At 30.9% G+C, this 10,599-nt stretch overlaps 1 protein-coding gene across 1 annotated transcript; it reads right to left on the bottom strand.

Moving 5' to 3' along the window:
- Positions 1 to 917: 917 nt before the first annotated feature.
- LOC143046490 (uncharacterized) lies at positions 918 to 5,093 on the bottom strand. The gene is made up of 4 exons (XM_076219647.1): positions 4,929 to 5,093; positions 3,498 to 3,629; positions 2,341 to 2,463; positions 918 to 1,039 (listed from the first exon to the last, which is right to left on the bottom strand). Exons 1-4 carry the CDS (start codon positions 4,984 to 4,986, stop codon positions 918 to 920), a joined length of 435 nt encoding a protein of 144 aa, XP_076075762.1. The 5' UTR covers positions 4,987 to 5,093.
- Positions 5,094 to 10,599: the final 5,506 nt, after the last annotated feature.

Here is a 10,599-nt window from a genome sequence, read left to right as displayed (position 1 = left end):
CATCTATGTGAAGTTGAAGAGAATTTGTTTTGATAATATATTACATAAGTATCCTTTTGTTTTGAAATCGTGGCACTTTGTATTTCTGGGTATTAATATTGATTTTCCAAATATACCTTGAGCAATACAAAGATTTTTTTGTTGTTACATGTTACTGAGTATACCCTTTTATAATTAAATTGAAATATAGCGGTTACTTTCAGGGTTGAAAGGAAAGGCAAAAGATATCAAAGTGACAATCAAAATCATAAGTTCAGAATAAACGCTAATGTTAAAAAAGGAAACAGACAAACAATAGTACACAAAATACAGCATAGAAAACGAAAGTACACTGGTTTTGATCTCAGGTTCTCCGGAAGAAGGTTAAGCATATTCTCTGTCCTGTTGATCAAGTTAGTATAAGTTTAACTTCGAGTAAGGCCATTATATCAAAGGACAGTTAAAGAACTTTGTTGAAACTCATCTATGGTGCAATACATTTGGTACCATTAACATGGTTATCAAAATTGATGTTTTTCAGGATCTATGCAAATCTTTAGAAAGTTACTAAATTAAAAAAAATCATGCACTCATCTCAATTATTAACCTTGGAAAATTGTGAAACAGTTAAATAATAACATTTTTGTATAGATCACGTAATCAATGCTTCACTCACGAAAGGTTATACATATTAGAACAAACAAGACACAAAGAACCCATCAAACAGTTGCCAAAAGCTAATACAATGTGCAATTCAAACAAATAGATAAATCTTCTTTTCTAAGAAATCATAAGTCAAGCTTAACTACTTTTGAAGAAATAAGATCTCGCTTTGATCTTTCATAATCGACAAACCACGACTTGTAACAAAGAAATAGGGAGATGGGGTATGAATACCAATTATACAACTATCCTCCAATTTTCAAATAAAGTGGCTATTAACTATAAGTCTTACCCTTCTTGTTATCTGTGTTTCTATTTAGAGTGTTATTTCTTGAATTAGTTGTTACTTCTTCGCCATTTTTGCCACTAAACTCTGATCTTTGTTTGCGCAAACTTTCTGCAACAACAATTACTAACAAGTCGTAAACAAAGGTAAAAAAGCAAATCATAGGATGTATGATGAGAACCATTATATGGCCCCCAAACAATTGAAGTTGCTAGAATTAAAAACTTAATTTTAAAATCCTGGTTATTTCATTTATCAATTAAAAGATGAATATAATAGGTACACTTTAGTTTAAAATACGTACCAAATCAAAAACTGAAACGAAGGCAACATTTGTTTACCATATTCAAAATCTCGGGAGCCGACTTGTTTGAGACAAGTTAAGGTAGTAAATAAACTTTGCATGAAATCTTAAAGTAATGAGATCAGTGTCTTCTATTCAACATGATGTAATTTAAAAAAAACATGATTATCTCATGTTCACGAATGCCTGTCTGAATTTTCAATGCATTATAAATTGGTACAAATGTGTTCGGTAAAATGTTTACCTGTAGAAACGTAGGAAATGTCGTATGCCGGCGCCACATATTGTCGTATAGACCTGCGTGCACCAAACGTACAGAGAAAATTGACCAAGTCGGTTACGTTAGTTGCACGCTAGAGGAAGGCTAAGCAATCGTTAAACGCGTTAAATAAGTTTGAAGTTTGAAGTACGCTGAAATACAAAGGTATACGCTTGGTGAACCCAGCATAATAAGTTTCATCCAGCTCAAGCGTGCGTCTAGCGTATTCATGTACGCTACACGCACGTTATACATACGCTACAAGCGCGTTTAACGCGCTACAGATAAGTTTGAGACGTAAGGGCACGGTGTATACGCTTCGAGATCGTTCGATTTTAGTTAAAACGTATGCAGGTGTGTTTGTAAAAATCACATCATAATAGAACGTCCAAGGTACGACCGGAACGCGTCTCAAATACGTTCAAGAAACTTTTCGAAGCGTCTACGTTAGACAAACGCCATGCATACGCAACCATACGTTTCTCGTACGCCCAATACACGCTAAAAACTTGTTGTGCACACGTTACAGATATGATTGACAGGTTGAATGCATCCAAAATTACTAGCGAATTGGCAGCGTACATGAATTTTAAACACGTCCGGCGTACGTCGAAGCTATACGCTGATGTGTAACGCTGGTATTAATTAAAAGTAAACTTCATTTCAAATCAGCTAAAATTTTGAAACGGAGCATGGAATTTGATGTTAATAAAACAAAAGTCATATTTTTGTACAGATATTACTCTTTTTTCTTCAAAGTCGAGGGATGTATCTTTGGAGCATACTTTGAATATAGATGATCATATCAATATAGAATAAGATGAGGCGAATGCTTAAATGTTCACTTACCTATGCAAAAAGACAAAAATTCTTTACAGGTTTTTTTTATACTGTTTTCATTGTTATAACATTTTTTACATCGATACTTGGAACGCCCCTCTAAACATTCATTAGTTGGACTGCTATGCAAGGCTGGATATTATAGAATCATATGAAATGATAAATACATTAACATTACTAATTAAAAATTTTGTTTTCTGTCTAGGTTTTGTTTTTCAGAAACCTTTCTAAGTCACCAATGTTCTAAATGATCTGTCATATGAATAAACAGTGGAACAAATTATAACCAGGACGTCGGTCTTTATTTTTATACTACAGTTGGTGTATACTATAATTTTTAGGATTGACTTCAGCATTTAGATTTTTTATCGTCAGACAATTGAATGATCACACCGATCATTATTATTTCTATTAACCAGTAGGGATACTTACTACCCATTTGTTTTTACATTGCGAAGATTTCAACTGATTTATTGTTGTTGGTTACACTTTAGTCGAAAAATACACTAAAGATATTACATGACCATGAAATGAAAACGATTAATCAATAATCCGAATAAATGGATAAAGAAGGACTTTTTTACATTTTCGGAACATTTGAATTTAGATTTCCATGCTGGTTTCAGAAGTACTATTGCTTGTAGTTTGGACAATTTCGTTATTTGCCTGGCATTGTCTATTCGTAAATCAGGGAATCCCTTTAGTATAAATGAGGGAATCCCTTTAGTATATTCCGCACACAATGATCACACATTTTGACTCAAAAGTATAAAGTACAGTAATCTTAAAAACATGTAAGTGAAACAAATGTATTTTGTGTCTACCCCCCGAGGTTTACCCTAACTATTTTTAAGGAGTGTATACAGATTCAACAAGAAAAATCAGTATGCTATGTAATAGCAAGCGGAACAATTACATCATTTCCATCACATTAACGCTTGGATCTATCTGTACCTAGTTTGCTTTTCTAATATGTGTCTATTTCTTCTAACTTACGGAAATTAGTAGATAAATAAATCGCAATTGTTTTGAACGAATCTTGGCGGAACATTTGGCAGACCCTGAATTACATATCTCTTTTAAATTATTTTTGTATCATTCCACTTGTATGCACATTTTCAATATAAATGGTCATTATTATAAATAGCTAACAATAAAATGCTTACCTCTTTGCATAAATTTCTTTATTATTTTCATGCAACGTTTTTCTTTGTGGTATTTTTCATAAAAGCATGAAAACATCCCCTCACTGGTATTGTGTCTATTGCAATTAACACTTCCCTCGTAGGCTCCTTCGGCTGATTTTAAAATCAAAATGTGAAATTATTCCAAACAGATACCTCATGAATATTTGATTTTTAACCATATATGAATTTATTCCGGTAAAATTCCCATTAACATTCCATAGATCCACATGGTATGTTTACATTTTTGTTCTTGCAAAGAACATTTTATTAAACAAAGCAAAAAAAATAAAATACTTTTGCTACTAAGGAAAAATAAATTAATTAGTAAAACTAAAAATAAACTGCTTAGTATAAGTAACATTTTATGTTATTCAAAAGATTCTTTAACAATTGTACTTTATATTTCATTTTGTAAAAAATATCATAAACATACATAAGAAAATGCCTGTACCAAGTTGGGAATATGTCAGTTGTTATCCATTCGTTTGGTGAGTTTGCGTTTTCGATTTTGCCATTTCGCTAGGGACATTTTGAAGTTCCTCGTAGTTCAGTTATTTGTGATTTTGATTTTTAGAACCAGATATAGAGTTGATAAAAAAAAAAAAAAAAAAAAAAAAAAAACAGAAATTGTTTTACTACAAGTGCGACGTCGCCACTCCCGTGGTAATCTCAACATTCTCCAATTCTGTAGCTTTATTCGCACTTCCGCGAAATATAATGACGTCTAGGGTTCAAATAGTTTCATCGAGGTCCAATAGTTGAAAACTATTTATCGATTAAAAAGTTAAAGTTTTTCAATGTTTGAAAAATAGTGAAAATATTGTTTACTTATTGTATATAGAAAAATGTAACTGAGATATCATAATACATGTTGTAGTCACACGACTTTAAGTGTTTTTGGTTAACGAAAAACTTCGGCGCCAAAAACACTTAAAGTCGTGTGACTACAACGAAGTTTTTCGTTCAAGAAGTAATCACTTTTTTTTTATTTGCTTTTGAGATCTTGTAGTGATTTATGTTTGTCTGTGTGAATTTTTCAACACTGCCACAGTATGTACTTAAACAATGTGTGTTTGTCAAGTCAGACACATGCATGTGACCTACCGAATTAGACTATTTACGGGGTTTGTAATAACATGGGCAACTTGACTGGTGTCAAATGTAGAACAGGATCTGCTTACCTTTCCGGAGCACCTGAGATCACCTCCGTTTTTTTTTGATAGGTTTCGTGTTGCTTAGTCTTAAGTTTTCTATGTTATGTCTTGTGTATTATTATTTGTCTGTTCGTCTTTTTAATTTTAGCCATGACGTTGTGAGTTTGTTTTCTGTCTACGAGTTTGACTGTCCCTCTGGTATCTTTTGCCCCTCTTTTGATGATTTAAAACAATCTATAATAGTTCATTCACTCACCCTTTCCATGACATTCAGTAAATATGCAGAAAATGACAATCACGTAGAGACTGTCCATTTCAGAAGATGAAGCCTAGAGAATAACTATCTGTTATAACATAAAACATATTGATATCATTCGAAGCTTAGAGAATAACTATCTGTTATAACATAAAACATATTGATATCATTCGAATAGAGTTTGCACTCTGTGCTTTTCACATTTCCGCAAATCTCAATTCATAGGAATTTAAACAATCATGAAGTACTTGTAATAATGGGGAAGTTGACATTTATTAAAAAAGTTATTCTGGGGATTATAGTGTAACTTATTTCAACAACACTAAAAAAAAACCACTAAAACTTAATCAAAATTTTTTTATGTTTTTTTTTCATGATAGATCAATATTTTTCTTCTTCGTTGAAAACATGTTATTTTGTATAGATCATCAGAACTTTAACACAAATATGAGAGTTGTTTTCTGGTTGCAATGTGTCGTTTTGTTTCTGTCTAATGACATATTAACCACATATTTCTTTACTCATATCATGCGCAGTCACTTGCAGTAATCTCATTATATTAACTATACTTTTTATATAAAAATAGATATTGTGGTGAATCATATGGGTTGAAAAATACCACTTAATAATTCAAGAGTAAGGCAGACTGAACCCCGATCCAATCCTTAGTTTTCTAAAAGAGTTCTTTTTCCCCAGTTTAGTATATACTTAATGCATTTATTTTACTATAATTAAAAATGCATCAAACATAGATATTGGCAAAATTAAAAGTCTCTGATTGTTGATATTTTAGAAGTAAAAGTGACTACATTGATAATCATAATTACTCCAATTTAGCGATTTATTAATATAATACCTCAACAGCCATTTTAATATTATTAATAAAAGATTTATGGTTTTGTAAACTGAATTGTGTATTATACTAACCTATATAACCTATATAACCTTATAAATCAAAAAATGAAATATTAAAGACCAACTGTTGGACAATACGTTTCCAAATGTTGAACTTGCCAATTTGAGTTATATGTAATATGTTAGTTGATATTGTATTTCGTGTTGGATCGTCGCCTTCTGATTTATTGATGTACAGGTTATAATCTTTTTCGAAATAGATATGTGATAAACATTAGCTGTTATGTTTTGATCGCAATTATACTGAAGGTTTATTGTTTATTAAGAGAAAAACACAACCGTTGAGAATGGTTATATGCAATTGGAGCAAACTTTTAAATGGTATATGATATCTGTCTCCACTGCTAAATTTAATAGAAATAAAATTGTTAAGCAGGATACATGTTTCTTATGTGTTTAAGCTATATTGTAAAACACTTTTAGTTACAATTCACTTTACACAGTAGTATCACCATCATGGCCCGTTGAAGACTTTCAATTCCATATAGCATTATTTGCTCATGAGGTAAAGATTCGTCAGTGTCAGAATTTAATGATACATAAGTAAAACTGTTATATGTTATGAATCATTTGATGGCCTAAAACTAAGATTTCAACTAACTCTACCATGAAATGTCCAACTTAAGTTTTGACGCTCCTAAACAATCAAGTATTCCAACATCTTGGTCTCGACCATGATTGATATTACCCAAATAACGTGTTACTGAAATCGATATCACGTGATAAAGTAAATGGAATACTGGGGTAACCTAAAACCAGTGAAGGTAGAATAAAAAGAGAACGAAACTTTCAGATATGGGTGATATGGGATCAGTAAAAAAATATGGAATTCATATTATTCATCTTGCTTGAATGATCTCACAAGGAACCACTACTCGTATTTGTTTTATTTCCGCGTTGTCATTGTAATTGCTATTAATCTTTTGTTATCAGATATTTTGATATCGTTGATAGAAATAATTGTTTTTCGTATCTGAGTACTAGGCATGATTTAGGTAATTTTTTGTTTAGTTTCGGAGTACTAGGCATGATTTAGATAATTGCTGGGAGATCATTTTCCAGTTCGTTGAATAAAAAAGACAAACAAACAAAAGTAAGAAGACAACCAACGAAATATATAAATAAATCAGTTTGAAGTCATCTTTTTTCTATTTTCTCTTTTTCTGATTTTAATAGGTTAAATACTTTATATGCTGTTTTTCGTGTTGGCCCTGATTTATTTCTTGCCAAAAAACCAATGTATTAGACAAAAGCCCTCGGTTCGTTATTGGGGCATCAGGATATAGCTGCGGACCATTTGGCTACGGAGGTTTTCTTATTTCAAACGTACCGAATTGCGACTCAGGTTCATGTGGCACTTATTCCAAAAAATATTATCGTCCGTGCATAGCTTGTAAATAGATAAAGTTCGATATTTTCTTATGATAAGACGTACCCAATTATGTTTGAATATTCATTTCTTGAAACTGTTTTTCGGTATACGCTTCCGCGTATAAAATAACACAACGATCTAATATCTACGGTTTCACTGCTAATCGGGTCAATAAAAAAATGCAAATAATAAAAAAAAATCTTGCAACCCAATGATACATAGTTTTCCAAAGCGACATTGTCTAAACTTCTTTTATTCAGATAAGAAAATGTAAAACATATTAGGAAGAGCAACTACATTTCTAAATGACATGCAATGAATGTATTACGTTATCTTTTCATCATTTTAGTATATACATCATTAAACGATATGTGTTAGACGTATAAGGTTAATTCTGTTTGTTTTTGTTATTTTGCACTATATGTAAACGGTGTAATTTTGTCCTTGTATAATGTGTAAATTAATTCAGTAGTTAATAGATTGTCACACAAAAATAAGCAATAAAGATTTAGTTGGGTTTTTTTACGTGGATAATATATTTTATTGCACTCTATTGCTGTTAACAATTTACTTAGTGTACAGCATTGCACTAAGTATCCCTGATATATTAGTTATTAGGTATCCAGGGAGAATGTCTAATAAAAGTAAATTGATGTTACATTACAATATTACAATACTTTTAAATGATTTCATGTTTACCGGAGAATTTCACTTCCATCCGATAGTTGTTTTTGATATTAGATAAATGTGCATCATATTTGCCATCATCAACTTGTGATTTGGATAAATTTAATTCATAATACTTAGACATTTTGTCTAATTTTAAAGGTAAGTTGACCATAATTTCCGTGATGTTTTGAATCATAATCGAAGTTTTAACTTATTTGAAAACTGTGGTATTTTAGACTAAGAATATATGTCTAAACTCCTCAGGTAAACATGATTATACACAACATCAGAGTGTACAACACAAAGTTGTCAAAAATGAAATAAAATAAAAAAAGTTAAAGAAGAAGACAAAAAAGTGTGTATTATACAATATTGAATAATATTTTATTTTTTTTAACATGTGTTAGATGTTAAAGTACATTATTGTCACCTGACATGCTCAAGTCATGTGACTTAATACTTGGGTCATGTGACCTCAGGGATATTTATTATTATCTAGGATCATTAATGCAGTTTAGGGTTTTTATAATCAATTTACTGTTTTTTCTTTTAATTGCATTATTGACCTCAACTATATATTTTATTTCTGCCTTGAATATTTTAAAGATATCTATTTTTGTAATAAAGATTTAGTTAGTTTTACCATCAAGTCTTAAATAAAGAATAGGAAAATATTTGTATTCTTTTTGTCTAACAATGATAAAAAAACATTATGATTCTGTCAAATATATTGGATTTTTCAGCAGTATTTTCTACTTCTTTAATAAAATCTAATGTTAATGGTCCTTTAATGGCATTATAACAAACAATATTAAGGTATCTTAGACTTAATATAGACATACAATAAAGTTATCAATTTTACATTATATATATCAACACTCATAAACATTTGTGTCAGTATTTTTATTTTTTAGAAATTTCATCGACAGCTTCTGATGTTGCATGGGAAGATGTTTTGTCAAAACCTAATTGGATTATATTGTTGGTCTGATCACTATGGCAAATAACTATATCCCCATTTTCTCCTATTTGCTTCTCGTGATCTTTATTTTTATCTGGTGAGGATTCGATTTTATCTTCATCAATTTCAGTGTAAACGCTCTCGTCACCATTTGAAACACTGAACCTTTTTACAATTGGTAAGACCAGGCTGCTCAGGTCTTTATTATATTTCGTAACGGAGGGATCAAGAACAAAGTACTCGCCTTCCGCCTCGTCAGTATTTAAAGATTCGTTCTCAGAAATAATAGCGTTGTCTCCCTTATTTGTACTGGATGGACAATTTTCAAGATGTGAAATCTCAGTTCCTTGGTTAACAGAGTATGGTCTTTTTAGTTGTTCTCTCTTATTTTTCTTTGATCTGTAAAAATGTATATAATATTTAGGAATGCAAAAAAAGGTTTAACATTTATTTATATTATTTGGAAAGGTATCTTACTACGAACGCATACGAATGTTTCTGAAGAAATTGGGTGAAATCTTATTTAAAATCTTACCGTCGATCGGCATAAAGTGTAACGGAAACTTTTTTTCAACTTTTATAATTTAATGGCTTAATTCTTTTTTTTTAATTTTCGTATATCCATGTAACACCCCAGGATAAAAGCAATCCAATAATATCAAAGATAAAAGTAGATTTTTTTTATAAATTGCTTTTTATTTCAAATTGACGATAACTTGTTGGCATCATTTTTTTTTAAAGAAAAAAAAAGTAAATGGTAAAACGATGAGAGACATGAAAGAACTATTGTTTCAATGTTCTCTTTATCTTATATTCTCTGTTGGAAATCGTAAAACATTCAGTAATATCAAAGTTTTATTTACAACGACTTTTTCGAATTATCAGTTAATAAATTTCGATAAACTTTTCTCCACTCGTTCTAGTATTTATATCGCAAACTAGAAATTATCAGTCTTTCCTGTGACTCAATAAATCAGTTAATATATATATATTTTTTTCATAGATTATATAAAACAGCTTTAAACATGAAATAAAACATTTTTTTTAAAGGTAAATCATGTTTTATTGATAGTTTTTCACTTTTGTTAGTGGATACACATGAAATAAAACATGAGCCGACGTAAAAATATTTGACCAAGACTTATTACCGGATCATAAAGATTCACCCGACGTTCTTTTTTGTGTTTGTATGAAAAAAAACCGATAATGAAAAAAATATATAATCCGCTAAATTGATTATTATGTTTATATCAAATACACGTTGTAGAATATTTGCCGTCCAACGAAAACGAGTATGAAATGAGGTCATGTGATATGATAGCTATGAGACGGTTATGCATCATTAGAGAAATTCCCAAGATATGAGCGACCATAGATAGACGTCGGCCCTTCTAAAATGATTAAACCCCAAAGCATTTAAAGTGGTAAAAGACCCAGACATAACAAAGCGTAAAACAATTTAAACAAGAAAAATAAATATTGCCATACACTGGGGTTTCATATGTGTTCTGGTCACCATTGTAAGAACATTTATCCATAGCTTCTTCTATGTTCTTCTGGTGAACGCCCTCAATATCTCTCGGGGGTTGGATTTCATCACCATTAATTTCATTATAAACTCTCTCGTCACCGTGTTCAACACTGAACATTTTGGTCTCTGGTAAGGCTAGGCTGCTCAAGTCTTTGTTATATTTCGTAATGGCAGGATCTAAAACAAAGTAGTCGCCTTGTGCCTCGTCAGTATTTAAAGATTC

Source organism: Mytilus galloprovincialis, chromosome 9, assembly GCF_965363235.1.
Source record: "Mytilus galloprovincialis chromosome 9, xbMytGall1.hap1.1, whole genome shotgun sequence".
Lineage (NCBI taxonomy): Eukaryota > Metazoa > Mollusca > Bivalvia > Mytilida > Mytilidae > Mytilus > Mytilus galloprovincialis.
Note: the sequence above shows the minus strand (reverse complement) of the source record. Positions and strands in the feature narration are given on the sequence as shown.

Bases quoted from the DNA above. Each gene is read 5' to 3' on its own strand.
- LOC143046490 (XM_076219647.1), bottom strand. From the start codon at position 4,986: ATGGACAGTCTCTACGTGATTGTCATTTTCTGCATATTTACTGAATGT. The intron at 3,630-4,928 runs GTGAGTGAATGA...TTTTAAAATCAG, and splicing joins TACTGAATGTCATGGAAAGG to CCGAAGGAGCCTACGAGGGA. The intron at 1,040-2,340 runs GTAAGTGAACAT...TTGTTGTTGCAG, and splicing joins ATTTTTGTCTTTTTGCATAG to AAAGTTTGCGCAAACAAAGA.